Source organism: Biomphalaria glabrata, chromosome 1 (genome assembly GCF_947242115.1).
Source record: "Biomphalaria glabrata chromosome 1, xgBioGlab47.1, whole genome shotgun sequence".
NCBI classification, from domain to species: Eukaryota; Metazoa; Mollusca; class Gastropoda; family Planorbidae; genus Biomphalaria; species Biomphalaria glabrata.
This window is the reverse complement of record NC_074711.1, coordinates 42,882,087-42,908,261: the sequence shown is the minus strand read 5'-3', so window position 1 is coordinate 42,908,261 and position 26,175 is coordinate 42,882,087. Positions and strand designations below refer to the sequence as shown.

The 26,175-nt window shown below is 34.3% G+C and overlaps 1 protein-coding gene across 2 annotated transcripts in view; it reads left to right on the top strand.

The window, feature by feature from the left end:
* Positions 1–6,119: 6,119 nt before the first annotated feature.
* Positions 6,120–26,175, top strand: part of LOC106067830 (fibrocystin-L-like) — a 62,575-nt gene continuing 42,519 nt past the window's right edge. For both annotated transcript variants that reach the window (XM_056037576.1, XM_056037567.1), the window contains exons 1-19: positions 6,120–6,224; positions 10,783–10,857; positions 11,286–11,427; positions 13,342–13,441; positions 15,172–15,229; positions 19,123–19,207; positions 19,534–19,587; positions 20,013–20,077; positions 20,451–20,493; positions 20,595–20,662; positions 21,307–21,417; positions 21,559–21,651; positions 22,317–22,558; positions 22,867–22,934; positions 23,401–23,560; positions 23,694–23,808; positions 24,328–24,471; positions 24,652–24,815; positions 25,938–26,144. In XM_056037576.1, coding sequence (XP_055893551.1) covers positions 6,152–6,224; positions 10,783–10,857; positions 11,286–11,427; positions 13,342–13,441; positions 15,172–15,229; positions 19,123–19,207; positions 19,534–19,587; positions 20,013–20,077; positions 20,451–20,493; positions 20,595–20,662; positions 21,307–21,417; positions 21,559–21,651; positions 22,317–22,558; positions 22,867–22,934; positions 23,401–23,560; positions 23,694–23,808; positions 24,328–24,471; positions 24,652–24,815; positions 25,938–26,144 — 2,067 coding nt within the window. In that variant the 5' untranslated portion in view covers positions 6,120–6,151. The remainder of the gene's footprint in view (positions 6,225–10,782; positions 10,858–11,285; positions 11,428–13,341; positions 13,442–15,171; positions 15,230–19,122; positions 19,208–19,533; positions 19,588–20,012; positions 20,078–20,450; positions 20,494–20,594; positions 20,663–21,306; positions 21,418–21,558; positions 21,652–22,316; positions 22,559–22,866; positions 22,935–23,400; positions 23,561–23,693; positions 23,809–24,327; positions 24,472–24,651; positions 24,816–25,937; positions 26,145–26,175) is intronic.

The following is a 26,175-nucleotide window of genomic DNA, read 5'->3' as shown; positions in this document are numbered from 1 at the left end:
AAAATCAACAGCAATATTTACAAAATACTAAATTATAAAATTGTAGATTTAACTTTCAGAAAGAAATTTAATTCAAGTGCGTATAAATTTACCTTAAATTTCGTTGACCTTGATTGTCGTGTGGCACTTGCGTACAACATTGGCTTACGGTATCAAAGGCAAAGAGTTCGATTCTCTGAAACTGATGTTTTATTTCAAAAAACGTTTTTTTTATACTTATTTTTAATTAATAAAAAAAAAAACTAAAAATTGCAATATAATGTGCTTACCTACAATATATATATATATATATATTGTATGAAGAGTGAAGAACTTTTGCCTTTTGCTACGCTAACCGTAACTGTATCCCAGAGACACCATTTAAGGGACAGATGATGATAAGAAAGTAATATATATATATATAATTAGCGTAGCAAAAGTTCTTCACCCTTCATAATTAGAAGCTCTCCTTAGCAGGAAGAAATCAAGGCAAAGGCAAGCCTATTGTTTGACCCCGACCATCTCGATTTTCTTTGATATTCTATTACTTTTGTACCTTTATTAGAGATGATATTATAGATGATTTTGACAAAGTCGTGTCTAACAATATGACTAAACCAGCTTTGAATGCTTTAAATTTGAATGTCAAGCACATGTATATTTTAATGCATATTGTAGCAGAAATTGTTTTCATAATAAGAGATTCACTATTCCAAGTGTTTAGGTACTTTATTCATTTAATAATATATTATGCGTAACTTCAAAATCATCAAATAAATTTTTCGAATAGCAAAATACTTTCGATACATTATTAGGCTCTACAATGTACCTGTGAGGACAGATATGATTGGATGCTAATCATATGACATATAATTTTTGGGCCGCATTGTATAGAAATGTTCTGGCCGATTTTGGCCACCTAATAACTCTAGTTGTTCTAGTAGGCCTAATAGTGTCACGTCACTACTTGCTTGTAAATCTTCTTAGAAGTAATAAACGATTACCTTTCAATGGTCTCTAAGAGCCCTTAGCCCTTAAGAGTCAAGGGCCCGGACGCAACTGACCTTAGAGACAAAAGCACTAAGAGGGTTTAGGGAAAACTTCAATGGGATCTGAAGTGAAGGGAGTTCACTCGCAGAGATTTATAAATATACGAAACATTGAGGCAGATTGTGAATAACTACAGCAACATTAACTTATTACATACCAAACAGGGAGACCTATAGCCATGAATTTGGGGCGGTAAGTGTGGTAAGGGCGTCTTCCACCAAATTATTATACTTTTTATTGGATACTATTCTTGCAAATGTTCAGTAGGCTGGTGATCTCCATGGAACATTAAAATGAAACAAAATTATATAAATGAAAAAAAAAGTTCAATATGGTTGTGGTGATTATCATTTGGATTGAATGTAACCTATTCACATAAAATAAACGTTTATAAGAGCGCACTAGGAGTGGCGGTACAGCAGTGGTTAACACATTAGAAATATGAAGAAATTACCAGTGGTTAGCCTTCGGTAGCTTAGAACGAGCGTACCCAGGACCGGAGCGCAGTGCGCTATGTATATTGTCATTGCCATTGTGGAACCTTCAGACAGAACTTGGGGGAAGAGCTCCCGGTCCATTCCCTGGCCGTTGGATAAAATCCTTTCTAACGTCAATTGGGATAATGGATTCACAACTGGACGTTATCGAAAGTCTCTCTCTCAACAGTCTTTCTATCAACAGTCTCTCTCTCAACAGTCTTTCTATCAACAGTCTCTCTCTCAACAGTCTTTTTATCAACAGTCTCTCTCTCAACAGTCTTTCTACCAACAGTCTTTCTCTCAACAGTCTTTCTATCAACAGTCTCTCTCTCAACAGTCTTTCTACCAACAGTCTCTCTCTCAACAGTCTTTCTACCAACAGTCTCTCTCTCAACAGTCTTTCTACCAACAGTCTCTCTCTCAACAGTCTTTTTATCAACAGTCTCTCTCTCAACAGTCTTTCTATGTCCCTATGTTCCACTTGTTTAATACCTAATGAACACAAACATATTCGACTAGTCGACCCACGGCGTAGCATACGCCGTTATTTTGCAGGGCCAGCCTTAGGCCAATGCAACCTATCCGACCTCAATGGGCCCCGCACTTTCAAAGGACCCGGTCTAATTCTAGGTGTATAAATTATTAAATTAAACCATTTTATAACTTATAACAGAATTCCCGGAGCCTTCTTGAAATCTGAAGTTGCAAAATATACGAAAAAGTTCTGGAAACATCTGGAAATTATTAAAATCTTTAGAAAACATACAAATCTCCTGAAATATATAGACAAAAATTGTCGTTTCGGGTTGTCATTCAATATGGAAAATGCCAATCCTACGCGCGATAAAAAAAAACGGCATTATCCCGTAATTTTGGAATCTGTTGAAAGAAGTTTCTCGCGCCTCAAACTAATGAAGAATTACTTGAGGTCAACAATACTCGTAGATAAATTGAAACATTTGGTAATTCTTGCTATTGAGCGTGATCTATGTAGGAAATATAATGTCTATGATGTACTGTATGACTTCGCTACACGCAAGGCTCGTAAAGTAATTCTGTACTTAGTAAAGAATGAATATAAATGCAAAGACGAATATATTTTCTAATCTATATATAAACTCTTAATTTTCACTTATAATCCCTACCAAAACTTGGCCCCCGCGAATTCCATTTCGCAAAGGGCCCCACAATGGTTAAGTCCGGCCCTGCTATTTAGTGTCGGGTGAATACAGAGTAGGTTAGGCCTACTTGTTCTTTTCCCCCCTTGCCTTTTTTTTTCGCAGACCGCTAAAACTACGTGAGGTAGAAATAAAAAAAAAGAGTGATCTTTCCATGACTTCTTGGTCACAACGGTTAAGTCTGCTATTTTGTGACGGGTGAATACTATTTGTTTCCCAACCCCCCTCTTTTTTTTTCGTAGAGTAACTCTAGTCCGACCGACTTGCAGAAATAAAAGAGTGATCTTTCCTTTACTTCTTGCGTGTCCAAACTCTTGTACACCGAATTAGGTACCCCGTCAAAATAGCGCGGACAAAATAGCGCCGACAAAATAGCGCAGAAAAAAAATATTTTAGCCATTTTGAAAGAAATACTTTAGATATCGTAAATTATTAACAGAGCCAATATTTTTGTTTTGTTTTAAAGTTATCATAATTTTTCAGTTATTTTGCAGGAAACACTTTAGATATCTTAAAACACAAATAAGCAAAAATCATAATAAGGTAAAATGAATAAGTTCAAAATAAAGCATTTACATTTTTACATTATAAAAGTGTACTTAGAAAACACGCAAAGATATTTGTCAAATTTACACACACGCACACGCACACACACACACACATACAAACTTTCACAAAGATAAATTGTATGAAATGCCACGTCCATCACTGGCTTGTTTTCGTTCCATGGCAATATAGCTTCAAGTCGTCTGTTAAGTTGGAGGTACTTTGTCTTGCTTGTAGCTTTACTTTGTTTTCCAGCATTGTACCTCAGAATCTTGTTCTGTGTTCTCCTGTTCTCTGAGGAAGTGAGAGATTAACTTGTAGATATTGGGGTGATGACCGTCAATAGACAGCTGTAATGCAAGGTGCCATCCCTCCACTGAATTGTTTGTTCGTGGTAGATTGTCCTGTACACGATCTCTAACATTCCATAATGCTATCGGCAATCTTGGAGTCACTCTGCGGTTTCGTCTCTGGCAATCAATATAGTTGTCCTCCCAATAGTCATACAAATTCCTTTCACCCTGTTTTGAAAGATGCCGCAGATTTCTGATTATAGTATAACTTACTTTCCTATCCTATTTTGTCTGGTCACCACATTTCAAAATCCTATTTTAGCAAGTTATACTTTTAATCAAAGGTGAAAAAAAGGGAATGATATAAAATTTAAACTACTCTCGTTCTCTGCAAATATGGCATACTTTCAGATCTATTAAATATTGAAAAAGATAGAGACATCAACAAAAATGATGCCCAGGACATTAAATTACTAATAATCCGGTACTTTTATACACATCATATATAAGTCCGCGCTATTTTGTCTTGCGCTATTTTGTCGGGAAATTTCGCGCTCTTTTGTCGGCGCTCTTTTGTCGGCGCTCTTTTGACCGCGCTATTTTGTCGGCGCTATTTTGTCCGCGCTATTTTGACGGGTCACCCCGAAAACACCAAGACGTTTACTATAATTTGCATCCATGTTTGAAAAATCTTCAAAAACTAGTATGTTCATCTTGAAATATTCATGAACAAAGTAACAATGAACATTATTCTGGGGGTATTAATAGCTGCAAAATAAAACTGAACCAGAGAAGTGTTTGGCCTTTTTTAAAGTTGACCTCATTCTTTGACAACTTGAGTCAGAGAATAGTTTAAGTGTAAGTTCTAGCTAGACAAGTTTGTTTTAAATAAAGTCAAACATTTTCTAATCAAAGTTTGGTAAATGAAATGTATTTATTTGTAAATGGAAATTTTTAAAGTTCAAATATTGTCATAGATTGTTAGCAGTGGCATAGCTAGGGTGGGGAAAAGTGGGTCCAAATTCGAAATTCCCACCGGGTCCCTATTTGAGGGGGGGGGTCCCCAAATAAAAGTCCTAATTTTGTGTACATTAAATAAAGTCATTAGATATTTCTGTGTAATCTACTTTCTATCTCATGCCATGATGTCAAATGTCAATATGCAGGGCACCTAAAAGGTCAAGACACCCTGGCCCTTAATCCCTAGCTACGCAACAAATTGCTAGAAAATAGTTGCAGCAAAAAGAGACAGAAAGTGTTTGGGATACAACTCAACTCAATCTAGCTCCATCCCGAGAGGAGAGCCCTGCTAGATTTGCATCACAGTTCATCGATCGCGGTGGCAAGTGCTTTAGTATGACAACAATCTCAATTCCCCAATCCACCCCAACTCTTTTTAGGCATGTTTGCCAAGAGAAAAATCTGAACTTCATTGGGGTTAACCTTTCTGTACGTGTCAAGGTCAGGGCATTCACTAAATTCGTCAAGTCATAAAAATATACAAAAGACTTGACTAAAATCCTACTAGGCTATGGTTGAAAATTATTTTGTGATTGATCTCATTGTTAAGGTCAGGCAGGCGATCTGGTTTCAGTCCTTTTTTTTATCATTCTTCATCGACATGGTTGGCCTGTTTTTTTGGTTTTTTTCTCCTTTTTTTAATGACACAGCAAAACATGCCCGAGCTGAGCCTGACACCTTCAAATTGATGTTTACGGTTTCAGTGAAATAATCGATTGCTAGTAACATCTTACTACTGTCTTACACACATATTTGTTTAGCCTAAAGAGAAAAACATTTTTTTAATTCCTAGTCATCAACCATTTATCAACTTCCTACTTCTTTCCCATCTCATAAAGCTGTCAAGTTGAACGTAGGCTACATAAACTAATAGAGGCTTTGGATTCAACAATACTAAAAAGTAGTTGGATTTACTATAAATGTCATTGTTTTGTTTTGAAATGCACATTTGTGTTTAATTTCTCTTACTTTTCTAATTATCATAAAAATCTTTGTCTGAAAAAGAAAAAGCTCCGTCTCTTATTCAAATTTAATCTTGCATTTTAAAGTTTCTAATGAAAATATCGAAAAACCGTCACGAGGTCGTCTGATTGACAGATAGTTATAAACTTAGCTTGGATTGCCGGGGAATATAAATATTAAAATCTCGATCAGCTGTGGATTAATTATTTAGTTTTTATTAATCATTCTAATTGATAATCATGAGACGTATTCAGTTAAACGTTTGATGACGTAACGGGGGGCATTATCAATCGCTAATCCTTTCTTGAGCTTCAGATCAACAGGTAAAAAGCCAAGCGGGAGATCTGACAGGAAAAATATTAAATATAAAATAATAGTTTTCTTTGTTGGAGTTAATCATGTCGACTGCTCTCCATAATCTTTTTCTTCTGTGGCTAGAAGTGACAAGACATAGCTGTCCTCGGCTAGTTACAAAGAGACAACAATCGGCTATTCATTTAGGCTACTAGATTGTTTTGTTTAAATGAGCGTATTGATTTTGGCAGTCATGCCTGATTGGGTTACACCGTCGAACGACCCTCCTCCAGCAGTAGGCCTATAAATACCGGTGGCACTTCTCTAAGCAATCATTCTAGGGATAAACATGAAGTTAAAATCTCATCCGATTTGGTCTTTAATTATAGTATGTGTCTTTATTAGGTCTGGAGAAACAGCAGGTGAGAAATATTTTTTTCTAACTTGTTTTACCTTAAATAATGTACTTTTTCTTTGAAAAAAAGAGTAGTAACTCAAAGTTTGTAGAAGGAAATTATACAAATTAATACTAACATCTTTTTTTTTCCGGCGACGTTCAAATGTGAATCAAGATATTTAAACAAACAAAGCAAAAACTATTGAACTTTTTTTTAAGGAATACTAATTGAAATATAAAAACGTATTTATTTTAATGATACTATTCTTGCAAAGTTCACATGTTTGGTAGGCTGCAATTCTCTCTTCTCTAAATAATAATGGCAATAATAACAAGAACTAGAATAACATTGAAAATATTTCAAGAAAAAAACAAAGTTTGTACGAAGTGTAATTGTATCAATTACTTTGGATCAATCATGTCATTAAATTTGTAATAGATCTAACTAAACCATAAACAACAACAATAAATCTGCGCAATTAAAAATATTTTTACCAATTGTTTATATTTAGCGTTATTTCATGCTTTTAGCTTTCTCAGTACGCTATGATCCCATCACGTATCTGGTCAGTTGGGAAAATGGGTGGAGGGATAAAGGAAGGGATATCTGGGGGAATTTTACCGTAATCGCTTTTTAAATGTATTTATTAATTTAAAAAAAAGGGAACGACCTACGACCTAAATTCGAACTCAAGCCTCCCCAAACCGACATATTAACCACTTTGCTAGTGAGGTGCTTCTGAAAAATAGAAGATTGTATAGTTATCTATTGTTTGTTTCAAACTTATTTTGAAGCGGCGACCTAACAAGGCAACTAATTCAGCTTATACCACTCTTTCAGTCAAGTACAATTTCTTTCCCTTGTTCGAGATACCAAACAAAATAATTAATTACCAATAGTTTATTAAATTTTTTTTTCACTGATTATTGTGTAGTCAGGTAAAAGAAATAATTGTGCAAAATTTCAGTGTGATCCGAGATGAGTTTCAGAGAAATAACGTGTACAAACCTTTGACCAGACAGAGTGGAATGACGTAAGATATGTAAAAATACAGCAGCAGGCACAATGGGTCATAGCTGCTTATATAAAGTGCAAATGTATCAATTATTTAGAATCAATCATGTTATTGATATTTTAAACATTTAGACAAACAATGATAAGATTGTGCGATTGGAAATATTTTTATCAATTGTTTTTGTTTAATACAATTTTCATGCTTTTAGCATGCTCAGTAAGCTATAATCCAATCACTTATGTGGACCAGTTGGGGATTGGGTAGATGTTCGTTAAAAATTTTACTATAGACTTTTTTAATACTATGAAACCCTCTATTTCTATAAGTACTGGATTAGCTTAGTGGCTAACGCGTCGGCCTTCCATCAGTAAGACCTCGAGTTCGAATTAAAACTCAAGCAACTTTAAAAAAGGAAGCATGGAAACCTTTTCCCAGAAACCCTAACTCCAAATGGTCTACAAAAGTGATTGGACCATAGCGCACTTATCATTCTATAAGCATACAAAGTTGCGCTTAACAAAAACACTTAATAACACTAATTTCAATCGCTCCAATTGTTTATTACAGACCTTATATCAACCCACTCTCTCTCTGTTACAAATTCTTGTTCACGTTTGTTCTCCTACTTCCAAGTTGAAACTTTGCACAATTTATTCCTTGTCCTTAACAACACCTGAATCAATCTAAAAATTGACCAATTGTTTTATCAGTTATCGTAATTAATTAATTGTGTTTTATAAAGAGACAGTACTTGCTAAGGGTAGGTGAGCTTTGTGTAGAACATTATGTCGTTTGCTAAGAATTTTTAAACTAACAAAAGATATAAAACCTTCTATTTTTTATAAGTACTTGTATAGCTCAATGGCTAGCGCGTCCGCCTTCCATTATCATGGAGGCGTGTGCCCTCAATTTTAATTTAGATTTGAGCAAATAAAAAAAAATTGCTTTTAAACATCCAGCACGGCAAGAAAACCTTCTTAAAGATAACTCTTTCTCCCCACCCCCTCCCCAGTTGATCCACACAAATATGTGAGGTCGTAGACCATAGCACACTGAACATGTTAGGGTTATGAACATTACGCTAAACAAATACAGTAATGATAAAAATATTTTCAATCGTAGAAATCCATTAATGTTAGTCTAGATCTATTAAAACTTAAAATAATTGATACAATTTCACTCAATATAAGCTTTTTTTTAAAAAGTATTTTTTTGTTTATATTTTACATCCAGCTAGTCTAAATCTATGAGAAAAAAAAGTATAGTCTAGGAAAAAAATTAATGACATGATTTATCCAAAATAATGGATGCAATTTCTGTCAATTTATGTTTTGTTTTTTGTTTTAAATATTTTAACTTGTTTTCTTTCTTGCTCAATGCAAACTGATATTATTGATTATGAGCCACATTCAGAATGAAAGTATAGCCTGTTACATGGGACATTTGAAACATTGTTACATAGTAAAACGATCGACAAAGCTGCACACTTGACGTTGTTCATAGCTGGACACTTGACGTTGTTCATAGCTGGACACCTATCTCTCAAAACAGAAGAGCTAGAATTTACGAATATCATATACTCATATACTCATAGACTCATAGACTCATAGACTCATATACTCATATACTCATATACTCATATACTCCATTTTACGGACAAATGAAAATGGAAATATAGACGAGTCGCAGGGTGTTACACTTTGTCGTAATCAGACTGCAAGGGCTGGTACGAACTTCGCCGAGTGCAAAAGAAACGAAGCTGCATCAGTCAATAGAAAGAAGAAGAAAGCTGCCCTGTCAACTAGCCCTAGGACAGATGCATATACATGCACGAACTGTGGCAAACTGCCGCTCCAGAATCTGCTTGATCAGTCACTCCAGATTCTTCCCCGTCTCGAAACCAAAGTCATTGATTCACCGAGGCGCATCCATTGTCTTCCGAGACATAAGGAGCCATATAATCAGCGTATTTAAGTCGCCATGACCAAGTTTCGAAACTTTCAAAATCTGGACTTAATCATCGACATTACAGTATCATATCTAATAAGATTAAAAACCAGATGATAAAGGGAGTTATGAGATTAAAAACCCGATGGGAGTTTGTGTTGCACAAACGTGTAGATAATGACATCTGATTTTCAACAGAGCTAATAGAGCTAATAGTTTTTAAAGATTTAAACCTTACAGACAGACAACACTAAACCATTAACAACTTTTACCAACGTAGTCCACTACAATCATTTCTCTAAAATACAAAACTAATGCTAAAATGTTCCAATGTTAAGAACTGCTGTCAAGCCTATGGATACAAATCTAGCACCTATTCACTTAGTTTTGAGCTCTTCTTTTTGAAAACATTTAACTCATTCCATCTGTCTGGGTGGATTCTTTTACATTTTTTTCTCTCTCACTTCCAATGCTCGGATCAATGACAAAATTAACCAATTAGTTAATCAATTAGTGGAAATTAATTCATTTGGTTTTATATATATATCAATAAGAGAAATTTGCAATAGTAGAGAAATGGCACAATTGAACAGTGCTCTCCCTTCACTCAGTATAAACTTTTTTTTCTTATTACAGTATTTTTAGCGGCCCCCGAAAGGGGAAAAGACGCTATTAGTTTTGTGCGAAATGTCTGTCCGTCTGTCCGTCCGTCCCGTTTAGATCTCGTAAACTAGAAAAGATATTGAAAATCCGACATCACAATATTTTAGACCATTCAAAGTTCTGATGCAACGGCTACTTTTTTTTTTCCTGAAAGCGAAAAATCTAATTTTTAAAATCAGTTAGGCCTATGCAAGCAGTTTTTCAAAGAGAAAAAGCTAATTAGTATGCATTATAATTTAGACCTAATTTAAAACGAATAGTAATCTTATAAACTTTATTTTCTTTACAAAATTTTTTAACGGTAAAATGCATTTGAAAATTCGAATAAGAGATGAGGCATTTTCAAAACAATTACGTCAAGTGAAGACCAGGAGAGGCACTGTAAAGCGCTTAGCTTCCGAACCGAGGGTCCCGAATTTGAATCCTAGTGAAGACTGGGATTTTCAACTTCGGAATCCTTGGGCGCCTCTGAGTCTACCCAGCTCTAATGGGTACCTAACATTAGTTAAGGAAAAGTAAAGACGGTTGGTCGTTGTGCACATGACACCCTCGTTAACCGTAGGCCACAAAAACAGATGAACTTTACATCATCTGCCCTATAGACTATAGACCACAGGGTCCGAAAGGGGAACTAGTTAGGCCAAGTTGACATCTAACTTTGCATTAATTTGCACCTATCCTTTGATCTGCTGGACCGCTGGGGCACTACACAAGATCTGTCAACCTTTTTTCTCCATTCTTATCTCTCATTTGTCTTTGATATAATTTCATTTGGATGTTCTTTCTGAAAATATTGAAGCCTGCCTGGGTGGACCACTTCGGGGGCCGATTTTAAGTTTGTGTTTCCACACAAACTGTCTATGTAACCTTGTTCATATTTTGCTTGTTTTTTCTTTTGAAAACGCATTTTTCTGCTTTTGAACACTGCTGATATATTTTTTGTTTTATTTTGAACAGTTCCCCAGGTGACAGGACTGACACCACAATGTGGAAGCATCAACGGTGGGACACGAATTACCGTGTCAGGGAAGAGTAAGTAATCGAACTGGGTCTTTTTGTGTAGAGTCATTTCACAAAGTCAAACCTAACTCACGTTTCTTAATGTATACAGATAGTTATGAAAACTTCCATGATAAATGTTTATAGTTTATTGAATGAATACGATTTTATTTCTTTTGTGATTAACCACACAAATATTTTCTGAAAAGAAATTTTGGGAGAGAGCTAAGTCGGTAAATCTAGCATTCGACGATCACCTAACTCCAAACCATGATAAACTTTGAGTAAAAAAAAAATAACGTTTATTCTTTATTCAATTCTAACCATATAAATATACTAGCTCTGACTAGTTTAACTTTATAGGCGTCTAGGTAAAATACATTTCACATTGTTGATCGGGGCCGTAACTCGCGAGCATTTTTTCTCGAAATGGCTTATCTTCTTATGTTATTATTGACCAGATTTCGCTCGCAATTATTTCAACTTTGGAGATGGCAATGACCAGCTGGGAAGCAAGGTGACTTTGGCTGGAGATACAAGCAGTTATTCTTGTGAACTTCACCCTGATGGATCCCATGAGACGCAGATCACATGTTACACTCAGTAAGTATTGGTAGATCCTGGAGCGTATTCTGAGTTACTGGTTACTGGCTTCTGAATGCATTGATTATGGAACGTATGCTAATTTAGTTGAACACTGAAAGATCTAATTGTGAACCAAGAAGACACGTTTGGGTTAACTAGCAGAGGGAGGCAGTCTCTCCATAAAAATAAATATACTGCCAGGAGGCTAGATTCATAAATAAATATACTGCCAGGAGGCTAGATTCATAAATAAATATACTGCCAGGAGGCTAGATTCATAAATAAATATACTGCCAGGAGGCTAGATTCATAAATAAATATACTGCCAGGAGGCTAGATTCATAAATAAATATACTGCCAGGAGGCTAGATTCATAAATTATGCTCTACAATTCTTGTTAGAAAGCTTCTATTAACTCACTCCGTCCGTCTGTCTCTCTGGTACACATTTTGTACACGTTTATTCTTCCACTTCCCATTCTCGAATCAAGTCCCACAATTATTCAAAGTCGATGACGATAGATGAATCAATTAAAAGGTTATTCAATTAGTTAATCAATGTACCTTATTCACCAATCGTAAACAAACAACATTTAGCCACGTGATAATATTGATAAAACAATGAAAATTACGTATCACGTGACAGCCTTTATGGACTGCGTAATTTGTATAGTAACGTGGCAAAATGTTGTTTGTTTACGATTGGTGAATGAGGTTCATTAATGGTAATTAGTTAATTTAGTTTTATTTCGAAAAAGGGAGCTAAAATTGCAGTAATGAGATCTATGGCTTTATTTTTTTTTTCGGTTCTTCCCTTTTCATACACCTTCTCCTTAACATATCCCTTTGTCTGTTGGACCGTTGTGGCATCACACAAGATCTGTCAACCGTCTTTCTCCATGCGTCTCTGTCTTTTGCCTTGAATAGAACCTCTTTCAAAGGTAGGCACGTCCAATCTTTTATGTTGTCTTCCCATAGCTTTCTATGTCTGCCTCTTCTTCTTTTTCCTGGTACAGTTCCCTGAAGGAAGGTCTTTGCAAGCCCCGAAGACCTTGTAATATGGCCATAGAGTTTTAATTTCCTTTTTTAAACAATAGTTAGCAAGTCATCGTGGGGACCGATCTTTGCAGTAACCCTGTCTCTAACCTCTTCATTTGTGATGCGGTCTTTAAATGTGATACCTATGATCTTTCTGTAGCATTCCAATTCCATGGCTAGGATCCTCCTCTCTAGCTCTGCAGTCAGCGTCCAAGACTCACAAGCTTATAAGAATGTGGCCATAACCCGGGAGCGCATCAGTGTGACTTTGGTGTCGAGGGCTATGCTTTTGTCTCTCCATATTGTTTTGCCAGTGCTGTTGTGGAATGTGCGATTTGGGCCAGTAGTTCGGGTTTGGTTACCTCATCTGAGACGATAGCCCCGAGGTATTTAAAACTACTGACACTTATCAGCTTTTCACATCCCATGCTGATGCCCTTTTAAAGTCCTGCTGGCTATTGGTCATAATTTGTTTTTTCGGCATTTATTTGCAAATCATATGCTGTGGAAGTCAGCTAGTTCTTCTTCTGTCCCTGTTAGGCCATCAATGTCTTCCGCGAAGCGAAAGTTTGTAATTCTTCTTCCTCCTTCATAGCCGTCTAGAGCATCTTCTATTATCCTTTCAAAAAAGATATTGAAAAGAGTTGGTGAGAGTAGGTAGCCTTGTCTTACTCCAACTGTGGTTTTTAAACCAGACCCCAAAGTTATTGTTACAGCACACCGCACTAGTGGCCTCCTTGCAGAGGTTCTGAATTACTTTAAGTATGTTTGTATTTATGATAAGCCTTGTTATAAACGTGTTTTAAAAATATATTTTGATTTCTACGTTTCACCATGTCGTTACTTCATGTGACGTGAGTAAATAGTACAGGCGTTGTTTACGTTTTCTCCTCAGACCAATGCCTATAGGAACGTATCAAGTTAAAGTTTCTGTGGATGGCGTGGATGTGCCTGACGCCAACTATTGCACAAAGGCTAATAATTGCCAATTTTCGGTAACAACGCTTTGATATTTAGTACCTTTTCTTGTTATTAAACATAATAGTTTTTAGGTTTACGTAATTTAAATATTTTTTTTATTAAGCATATGACTAGCATAAGTCTAGGTAACGTACAAATCTTTATTAACTTCCTTGTATAATATTTACAAGTAACTGGTGAAAATTCCAAACTTTAAGCAACCTCCCTGCTTATTGTTTTATAAGTTCCATTTGTGTCTATATTAGTAAATCAAGAAATTTTACTTTCAAACAAAATCGCAAAGAAAGTTTGTGTTCACACAATCTTCAACGGGTACACCCATGGGCCCGCTGTTTGATAAGCAATACAGGTAAAATTGTACAAATACCAGAATTATGATCTGCTAATTACTTATTCTCTCTTATCTTATACATTACAGAAAAGAAGATAATTACGTCCTACGCATTTCACGTGTCAATCTAGTCATGCATGTTAATCAATGACTTAAACTCTTTTAAGTCTTTGGTTTTCCTGACTGATTCATGCAACCTATTCCATTCTCTAATGGCACTAGCAAAGAAGGAGCACTGCTTTACGTATTTAGCTGCTTCAAGTTTTATTCTTCTGTCTTTTAGTGATTTAACTAATGAAGTTACTATAATCAAATCTGAATATTTATATGTTATATTCTCTGAATACAAAATAATCGTTTAAAGCAAGAGTAAACTTGTTTGCGATCACATCTACTGCACCCGACACGATCACATCTACTGCACACGACACGATCACATCTACTACACACGACACGATCAAATCGACTGCACACGACACGATCACATCTACTGCACACGACACGATCACATCTACTACACACGACACGATCACATCTACTGCACACGACACGATCACATCTACTGCACACGACACGATCACATGTAATGCACACGACACGATCACATCTACTGCACACGCCACGATCACATCTACTGCACACGCCACGATCACATCTACTACACACGACACGATCACATCTACTACACACGACACGATCACATCTACTGCACACGCCACGATCACATCTACTACACACGACACGATCACATCTACAACACACGACACGATCACATGTACTGTACACGACTGTCTCCAGTCTGACCAGCGTGCTCTGTGAACATTCTATGTTAGGTGGAGAAAAAGCGATGAACAAAATTGATGGCAACGTCCGGTGTAGTCGTTTACTATCCTCATCCTGGTACCCTCACGTAAAAGTCCATTATAGGAAATGGATAAGCAAAGTGAAAAATAAAACCTCGAGTGGGCTCTCGACGTACTGTACGTAATTTATAGTAAGGAATAAGGAAAGGCTCTTCAACCCTTATTCAACCCACCATGACATTTTTCACAGGTAAGAATACTAAGGACTTCCTCGTGGTGCTTGATCTCCGGCCTCGCTGAGATGAACTCCTATTGAAAAACAGAGCAGGAAGGACTAATCTTCCCGTAGGGCTTTGGCAAGAAACTGGGCCGTTCGGCGTAGTGCCTCTTAGCTACCATACATGTCGAGTGACTGCTCAGACACGTGCGACACTGGTTCGACGTTCTCTCTACAGTGACGGCATCGGGAGTCGTAGTTCGGACGGAATCGGGCAAAGTACGCCCCCATGCGGAAGAAATAGCGTATATTTTAAGATCAGTCAATATACCTACTCATACATAGTAAATACCTCGTCATTGTTTAAATCTTAGTTATCTCTTAATATTTCAGGTCTCAGCTGACTGCACACCTACTATCTTGACATTGAAACCCTCGTCCGGGCTACCTGGTACGTAGAAAAGCAATTAGCCTATATTGTGTTATTATTAAAACCAAATGAGTCTGATCAATTTATTCAAGATATGCATTCTAATAGTACTGGTATATAGAATGAGATCTAGTTTCAAGATGAATCAAATACATTTCAATGTACGTGGACAGAGGTAAATATTTCTAGAATAACGCCAATGGTCACAAGTAATTCAACAAATGTTACATGCAGTCAGCAAAGAAAATCAAGCATGACTTAAAATCCATAATAAGAGTTCAATTCGAGGCTCATTATAATTATTTTTTTAAAAATTCTTCTTGATATCAAGGGTCTTTGCAATAACATCAATTTCATGAGTTCTAAAGCCTAGGGAGTGCCAATTTGCTTTGCAGTCAACGCCATGCAGTAGGTGGCCACATAGTGACGTTTAAGTTTTATTTATATCTACTTGCTAGTACAAATCTTATGAAATGTCTTAAGCCCTCAAACTGATGTCACCATGGGGAGTTAACCTCGAAAGCTTCTTTCTGCAGTTAAGCGTTTTACCGGATTCGGAGGTTTGAAGGCCCTATGAAACGAAGGAGTACAGCCCCTTTATTTTTTTTTTCCGAATAAAAAGATTTTTTTTTTTAAATTAAGCCTTTCAAAAATTTATCGTCAACGATTAAAATTATTTCAACAAAAAATGTAATTTGCTAAATTCAAATATAATTTATTAAAAACTAATTCTAATTAAAACTAACTAATCTAAAACTAACTAATAGTTCGCGTTAACGAACGAAATTTTGCGAGATTTTTCTCTATTTTGGGGCCCCTCTGTTGTGGAGATCTCATGGTAGTGGCCCCGCCTGCCTTCCCACAAATCCGACCCTGCCGTTTACCATGTTTCCTCTATTAAGTCTAACAAAACTTTAGGTGAATTGCTTTTCATGTGGACTATTTGTGCGTGTGTATGTCAGTGAGCAAGGTCGCCTTGTAAGAGAGTGTGCGCGAGGGAGGTTTGGACTAGGAAGTAGATTATCTTCAACTCGGTAGCATGTAAAACATTTACAAATGCAATGAGTTATCACCCTTGATGTTCGTCTGCATCTAGATCTAGCATTTCCATTAATAATAAGCAGTGGTGTCACCTTTGTCGGTTGTCAACCCCCATCCCCCATCAACTTTCTTCAAATAAACCAATAAAGTGAGCTGATTACCCACTTTTATTGATTGTTATCCAAATGTAAAATGAGTGTCAATTCGATTATAATATAAAATTCCACAGTTTATGACATTTATTCAATTGCTATTGCAAATTTTTACAATGAAATTTAATTAAAATTAAAAACAGACTTAATATCAACTGAACAGGTTTCCTTTGTTATACTTTGAGACAGAAATGATTTAACGTTGTGCTGTGTCATTTAAACTTAAACTACCGTCTATAAGTGTCTAGGCATATTTGAACATATATCTAGAGATTTTTTTTTTCATTTTTGCTGTGTCTGCTTTTGCCAAGATATAAGTTTTCCAGTTTAATGTTACCTCCAAAAGGGTGTCACCCGGTGCGGACCGCACCCCTCGCACCCCCCCCCCCCAGTGACTCCATTGATAATAAGGCTCGTCTTCGAGTCCTAAGATTAATGAGGAATGCAGTATGACATACATATTTTGCCACCTCTAGCGCAGCCATAACCAATGTCCGACGGCGTTCTTAATGCGCGTTTATCTACACTGGTTAATTTGGTTATTAGATCTATTAGGCTAGGTAATCTCCATCACTTGAAGTTGCTAAAGCCTTATTAGGCCCGGCTGTTATATATCTAAGTCTTTTTGTACTTGGTACTTGTAATTAATTTTTTATTTCACTTTTGAGTAGAATCTACTGGAAACTCACTTTTCTAAGCCCTTTTGCTGTAGCATAAAGACATTTGTAGTTGAGCTTCAGAAATTCTTTCTTTTGGCGTCTATCTACAATTCTTATAGCCTACTTATAGCTTATAGGTCTACCAGTGGTGTCGCTAGGGTGGGTGTTACCCGGTGCGTTCAGCTCAGGGTGTCACCCTTCCAAACCCCCTTTTAAAAAAATCCTTTTTTTTTCGTTTGTTTGTTGAACTGTCATACATACAGTTTATAATTACCTACGTTATTTGATTGCTGAACAAATTTAAATTGAGTGCCTATTAAATGTTAAAATTCAATTTAAAATTTAATTTATCTTTAGTTCATAAGGTTTGTGTAGTCATATGAAACTGCACTCATCCTTAATCTTATCTTAACTTATATAATACAGACGTTACTTTAAAAAAGAAGATAATGACGTCCTACGTCTCATGCATCTAGTCATGCATGTTAACCAATGACTTACATTCTGCCAAGTCATTGGTTTTCCTGACTGGCTCAGGCAACCCGTTCCAGACTTTCTAAATTTAGTGATTTTACTAAAGGTGTTACTCTAGTCAAATGTGAATATTCGTTTGTTATGCTCTATTTTGTCTGTTCCAGTTTCCTAATGTTTTCTTGAGTTTAGGGGTCCAAAACAGACATCTATAGTTCAAATTCTCAACAATGCAACCATAAGTAAATTAAACTGTTGTTGTTTTTTTCTGGATTTCAAATTTGAAAACTTATCATTAACTCATCAAATTTTGTGTCTTTAATTTAATAAAATTGCCCGTTGTGAAAGTGTCATCTATTCCTTTGTCTCAAAAAGTTCTTAACTTTAATTTAAAATCCTTTTTTACATGACGCTATGTATAATCAGATGGTAATGGAACGGTTGAATGCTTTGTTAAATGATTTAGAGATATTTTGAAGGTCTTAGTAGCTAGCATATGAATCATGCACTATCGATTTTTAATTTTCTTCATAAATAACTTTTACTGCCTTTAGATTTCTTATCAGACATGGCATTTCTGTTTGAATGTCGCCTTTTTGAAAATCATCATATACGCCAATGTTTTGAAACTGACTTCTACAATAAATTATCGGTTGTTAAATTAAAGAAATTTTTGGTTGGATTGCTCCAAATGTGTCTACTTCATCAATGATTGCTTCCAGTAGGAGTTGAAGCTCTGCGTTAAAAAGGATCAATGTGTATATCATTCGACTGGCACATTGTAACATTTCTTTCATCTTGGCTAGAGCTTCTATAGATCTATTTATTAATTTGGAATAACATCTTCCACTATTTATCCACTATCGTTTTTTTTTAATTGTCAGTTATTCCCAAAGAGCCTTTTTTTTTACTTGGACCGCACCCCCCAAGTGACGCCACTATATAAGGCCTACTTACTAATAGATTTAGTAAGAAAAATGCATGAGTGGGGAAGGCTGATTTTAAACTTAGTTAATTTAAAGTGTTTTCTTGCAATCAGAGCCCGGAGGGGACAGCACTGGCCAATATAATTAGACTCTATGTGTGGAATATTCGAGGTAATAATAATAATAGGCAATATTAATCAATAGCGCTCACACATGTGACGTGTAATACGCGGGATCGTCACATTAATTTTAAGATCATCTTTGTGTTAAGTAAGACGTCATTTCCCGAACTATGGCTCAAAAGTGGTCAAACATAACGATATAGATCTACAACAGTCAGGAGAATTTCAACCATTCAAACAAACATATAGCCACCACTTTGACATTCCCTATGTTACAATATGTAGGCTATAACAATATAGATTTAGATCCAGATAAAGAGGCCAACTATAGTCACTATAGTCGGTATAGATCTAGAATTAAATCTATTTATATCTTTAATAAATGTAGATATAGATCTAACTTCTAGAAATATAATAAAAATTAGATTGAGTAATTTTTGACAGACTAAATCTTTATAGTTAATATAGATCTAACTCTATTAACTTTATAGGCCTATGAATTAATATGATGGTTATCTTTAATGCATTATCAAATTGTTGCAGGTGAATTTATTGAGCTAACAGGTAATGTCATCACTGACAAATATGGAGCTAATGAGCCTGATGAGACACGAGCTATGATACTCAGGTATGGTGTAAACAATCAGAGAAGACAAAAAATTTAGCATCTGGTAAATAGACACTAGTCAAGATTCATCAACTTGCTAAAAAAAGATAAAAGGAGGGGAAAAAATTGCCTCTTTAAAAGCAAATAACTGGAAAATGAGAAAGCTATGTAATTCTTCAAATGTCTATGGCCAGTGAATCTCACATTCTGGAGTTTATTACAACACAAAATTTAAGACAAGGGCATAGCTGGTTGCTGAAGAAAAAAAATGTATATACTCAGATAAATGCTCCAATCTCAGAATTACTGTACCTTTACTGGTTATCATTCATCTTTTTTTTTTTCAGAGTTTATTTTGGTGGACAGAAATGTGAGATAAGAGACATCCAGAATGACACTCTGTGAGTTAGCAGGGAAACTAACATCATTGTAGACAAAGAAAAGGAACACATTTTAAATATATGCAAAAGCACCTACACAAATTAATTTAATTAAAAGTTTATAATAGTGTTTATTAGTTAAAAGTAACTCATTGATGGTTTATCGGTTGTTATAATGTCTAGGATTATGCTTGTGGTATAAAGTTTAAAACAAACTCTTTTTTTTCCCTTGTTTTTATAAGTTCTGTTAATTACATGTCTACCTGGCGTATACCTACTGCAACCCTCTACTGTCCTGCAGGAGGTTTGGGCTATGATGTTAAAAATATTCAATTCTGAAGGAGCATCCAAAACATGTATTATTTTAAGATAATTACTAGTATTATTTTGTAATCGTTAGCATTAAATACTTTACCATTATCAAATATCTCCTTTAATTCTTGCAGTTATGGATTAACCTTTGATGGTAATAATGGATATATGAAATGCAAAACAGAAGGAACTTATATAGGTAATTCATTATTGAGCAAAAATAATGTCTGTGGATTGAAAATATTTGATGTTAGATGAGATTATTTTTAGGTTATAAGATAGTTCCAATTTACTTCCGATTACATTGTGACAATTTATGATGTGCTTAAGATATTGAAATGTATGAGTGGGCTGAGTATGAAAGTCATGATGTAGGCAATGAGAAACTTCTTTCCCTCACATCACAAGTCTAGCCTGAGTTTAGTTTACTTATGGACGACAGTGCATGTAGATAGTAAGGAGAATATATGCTGCTATAAGAGGAACCTGTGTGTTCCTTGGTAATGTTTTTTTTTTTGGAAATGAGAAATTTTATAGGATCAAATAATCTGACATAAATTTACATAAAACAGGTAATCAGGATGTCAGCTTTCTTGTCAGCAATGAGTTTGGCAGGTCAGTTTTTGCTTTTTTTTTAAAGCTTTTTTGTTTAGTTTTTATTGTTACAAATTTAACAATGTAAATTTTTTTTTCAACAATTTTCCATATTACTTCAGATCATTACCTGCGAGTACACTGAAACAAGTCCATCGCAATGGTATTGGAATGTATCAGACATTTACAGGTAACTATTTAAACCTTCTCATTGATAGTGCTTGTAGCTGTAAATCCTGACCAATTAACTCCATCTACAATTATGGAGTTTTTACAGTATCTACTTTTGATTTACACATACAACCTATTCGTCTCAGTGGTATACCACTTGTAAAACAAGTGAAGCCATCATTTGTGTTAAAACTATCTTTGTCATCTATTCATCGCAAGCATTAATTTCATTCAGCTTGTTTCTGCAACTTTGGATAATTAATGGTCATGGAGGAAAAAATGTCCTCTTTTTGAGCATTTGTTAAATATCTCTTTTTCCTTCTTTTTCTTTCTTCAAAAGATGACATGTACAAACTGTAACCATATGCTTAATATAGTTGAAGAATATTGATTTTTTAGAATAATTTGATCAATTGGGCTCAATCTCAATTGATAGAATGAATGCCATCTTGAGTTTTTCCCTAATTTTTTTTTTGGTAGTGAGTGCAAAGCTGCTTTAGTTAAAATAATGTCATAAAGAGTTTATAAGCTTAAGTAGCGCAACCTTGATTGTATGTAGTAAAATTGGGATATCCAAACTAGCATCATTACTTTTTACTAGTCATTGTAAAGAACTTTTTATTCAGAGATTTACATTGCATTGTTAATATTTTTCTCTTTTAGAGATTTCTGAATTGTCATTGCATGAAGGCAGCACAGAAGGAAATACACTATTAACTATTAAAGGAAAATACTTTGATGAAACTGAGGCTAAAGCAAAGGTCTTTGTTGGGGGTAAGTAAAACATTCATTCAATTTGAGATGATTTTATTATTAAAAAAAAAATTACTTTAAAAGCTAAGTTAAATAGTTGTGTCCTTTTTACACAATTATTATTTACTTTGAGTGTGACTTCTACTTTGTTGGGTTTTAAAGATAAAGAGTGCAGAGTTCAGCCACCCATCACTGACACAGAAATCACATGTAGGACACCAAAAGATTCATCAGGAAGCATCCAGCATTATTCAGGTTAGAAGAAATGATTGTCAATGATTAAATGTGTATTGTCACAATTTGTGCTTGGGCTGACAAAATTTGCTGCTTGCGTCGTTTTAATGTGATGCAGGTTTGCAAATAAAAGATATAAACACAGTAAAAAAAAATGAATGACATAAACTGTACTTGACTTATGACATATAATCTTTCATACACAAATGATTTTTTAAATTATTAGAATGTAATACAATTTGTATATTGAAAGAGTTAAGTATTTTTACAATAGAAATATAATTGAGCTGACTCATATTATTCTTGGCTTTTTTTATATCATAGCGATGTGTGCTTTCAATTCCAGCATAGCTTTGCTGTGTTTTTTAAACATATTTTTGACTAATCATAAATTGACACAATGTTATTTTTAATTTTGCTGGAATTTTCTGCTTATTTTGCCCCTAATTCCATATTAATTTATTTACTTTTATTTCAGGCTTTAAAAATTGTATTTATCTCCCAATTTTATAGTTGTTTTTTCCCTTTTGTCACATTTTTTAAATAAATAGCCAACTGACAGGTTAAGCTAAAAATTGGGCAGTATATTCTCCTTGTCACATTAATGTACACATGAACTCACATGTCAATGCAATTAACTCTTAGTTAGAGTCTTTCAATAGTGGTTGTTTTTATTTTTGTTATAGGCAATAGAGGATTCTATGTTTACATACAAAATGGAACAACTGATGCAAGTAGCATAGACAGGAGTAAAGCCACTGTAGTAACAATTGACCAGAGTAGTTGGTCAGCATCTAACATGGGGGCCCATGCCCTACAAATGGTGGGATACTTTGCCCCATTGAACTCAGGCTATTACAAATTTTGTGTGAAAGCTGCTAGCTCTGCAACTCTGTACATAAGCAATAACACTGACCCAAGCAACAAGGTAAACAACAACAATTTATTAGAGAAAGTAAATACTTTATGCCTTGGTAGAACTCTTATTAGCAAATAACACTATGTTTTCTAATCATTTTTAAGATTTTGATAACTGTTCATTTCTTTAATTATACTCTTATAAAATTGGAATTGTTAATATTGTGTGTCATGAATATCTGAACATATTTTTGCCATTACAAAAACAATCAAAACAAAAAAGCAAATGATTAATGGACCTTACATTTTAAATGCCTTCATCTTCATTTGATCTTAAGTTAATGGTGATTTAAAAAAGTGATTGCAACTTTGTTACAGGTGAACATTTTTACAGGAAGTTCTTGTTCTAGTGAATCATCTCCAGTTTATTTACTTGCAGATGAGAAGTAAGCTTTGGGTCATTTTATTTAAGACTAGTGTCATGGTCCTATGTGTAACTGCTGACATTTTTTTTTAACTTAACATTTCATTTTTGCACTTAACTATTGAACAGAGATTTATTAAATGTAATATTTGAAATATATTATTAAAATAAAACACTTATGATAATTTCTGAAAATGTTATTACTTTTGAAAGAAAAAACACTTTGCTATCACCAATACAAAAAAAATTCTTTTTATTTGAGGAGGAATATGATAATACATTTTGTTATCTGAACAATAGTTTATCAATATTTCTTCTCAATAGGACAAAAAATGGTGTAAAGCTGCCAATCTGTTTGAGAATGATAGTTTCAACTAGTTTTAATGGTGTAATAATTTTTTTAGTTACTACATATTTATATTAATAATATTTCTATGCAATTGCTTTTATACCTCTCCTCACAAAGATAACTTTTATTTGTTGACAAGGTATTATACAGAAGTTTACTACGGGAGCAATGCAGCCAACTCATATGTGACCCTTGTTGCTCATTCAATGCAAACAGATTTAACTCCTGAGAAGACTGGTTTAGCAGCGTATGAAGTACAGCAAATTGTGTTTACATCATCTGTCATTGATGAAGTCCAGGTTCATTCATGTTTATATTTACGAATCTGCTTTTTTTTTTTTTGACAAAGTATAAATAGATGATTTTTGTGTTTTTAGTAGTTTTTCATAAGTTTTTAATGAAATGTTGTAATATAACTTTTCATTTCTGTAGAGTGTCAATGTAGTCACCTCAGGCACTGCTAGTGAATCTACCATGGATGTTCAAACAATTGTCTTTGAGAATAACAGAGATTTTGTTGTTTTAGGGCTTGATGGAGTATTTACAGGTAATGCATTGAATGTGTCTTGTTACATATGATTGCTTCTAAAGAAAAGCATTGTTTCACATATTGATGTATTTATTCTATTATGTGACCAATTAGTGACCTATTAGCAAGCATAGCTAAAAATAGTCCCAGGTTGCAGATGCCATACACAACAGTAGCAGAAAGATAGAAGAAAATGCAAAGGTGCTTTGTTATTACATATGCCCAACCTGTGACCGCAGCTGTGTATCAAGGCTTGGTCTCTTTAGTTACACAAAAAGTTGCAAAGGGAAAAGATCATCTCTCCAGATGTAAAATGCCACAGAGATGATACAGCCGTCATAAGGGGAAATCACTAGTCAATAATAGTTAACTTCATTTATGTCACATGTCTCATCAAAGCAATATTTCTGCTATAGTTTTTATCTAACCATCCTTTACATAGAAAATGATCCTAATAGATATCAAAAGTGAATTTGTTACTAAAAAAATATTATTTGGTACTTCATCAATAATTTAAAATTAAAATGTTACTTTCAGTTCCTCTTCAGATAAATTTGCTGACAAGCTCAAATCTCCTGACAGAGTTGAAAAATCTTCCAAGTGTGATATCTCTTGTGAGCACTGATGTCAAGGTCAGCTCTAGCCAAACTACAATTACAATAACATCTGACTCAACACAAGGTAATTGAAATTTCACATTTTTAAATATGTATATAGATATAAAATATAGATATATTTTTTTTATATTTAAATATATTATTATAGAGTTAGAGAAAATATTACATTTCATAATATCTATACAGTTCAAAGTTCTCTGCTCAAAGATTGAATATGTATTGTTACTCTTGATACACATTGTAGGAGCAATAAGCACTTTTGAAGGAAAATTGATTAGCAGTAACTTGAATGACACAACATTTACTGCAGAGAGAACTGGTTTAGGAAAACCAAAATTAACTACTTTTACTTTAACCATGGATGATATCCCAACCAAACCTATTAAGATTGGTGCAACCAGCACTGAGGTAAGGAACAATAATTATTCAAATTGGTAACATAGTTTTAAATTATTTATATTGTTAGCGTAAGTCAAATGATTCAATATATATTTAATTTTAACCAACATTTAAAAAATACAGCTTTTTAAAAACTTCTTTAAATAAACATGTTTTATTGACACACCAAGTTTAATTAAGGAAATTTTTTATTAGTATCAACAAGTCTATAAATCATTAATGAAATTTAAGAGACCTGGAAATCTTTTGTCTCTACATGGACATTCCATCAGAGTTCACTTTCATTGGTATCATAAAAGATGAAACATTGTTAAGCCAGACCATTTCAAGAGGTTTACTGGCAGATTTTAATAGTCAGCCTGTGACCTTGTATATCTGACAAAATTATAGTCATGTTAATTTTATTTGACTAAAAACCTCAATATCTCTGATTAAAAAAAATATATTTAAAAAAAAAAAATTTTTATGGGAAAAAAATGTTGCCTCAGGTCCTTGACTTACAAAGTTTTGTATTTTTTCTATTATAATTTAAGTTATTTTGCATTTCTTTTTTTCTTTTCTTTTTTTTTTTGTACATTTCTGGGCTTATTAAAAAAAAAATCCAGGCACAATGTTAACAACCTAAAGTGACCCGAATGTGACTTTTGTTTTATTTCATTAAAAAAAAATTGTAATAGTTGTAAATTAAATGTTGATCATGTTTTTAGTGAAGAATGGACTGCTAAGTAGTGTTGTATGTTGCAAGCAAAGCAATCTACTTGCTATTCTGTTGTCTGAATGAGACCGACACCTTACACTAGAAATTTTGTTTAATTCTTTTAGATGAAACTCTCTGTTCTTCAATAAAGAAAGTGATGTCAAATTTTGCATGTTTTTGTGAAATGGTGGAAACTTAATGGGCTCTTTCAAATTATTATTGAAGCAAACATAATATACTCAAGATGTTTCTTTCTTTTGAAAATACTAAAATTTAATTTTGTGGAATGTTCTTATCAAACCTTTAAAAAAAGGGTAGGGCTGAAAGTTTCATGCTTTGTACTCTTGCCATCTACATATAATTATTGTGTATGTCTGATGTTAACTTGTATTTAAATTTTAACTTTTGATGTTTTATTGAACGATGCTTGGTAGGTACAAGTGGCTGTTGAGGAACTCTTCAGTGTTAGATGTCATTCAATACTGACAACTGGCACTTATGTAAATAGTTATGAAGATGCATCTCGTAGAGTATCAAATGTTGAACCATTTTGTGGACGCTACGCAGCCAAAAACCCTACCTATGCATATGACAAAGGATCAACTACTGGTTTGTCTGTGTCAACATCTAGCAATAAATTTGTAAGTGATTCATTAATGGCCTATCTAATAA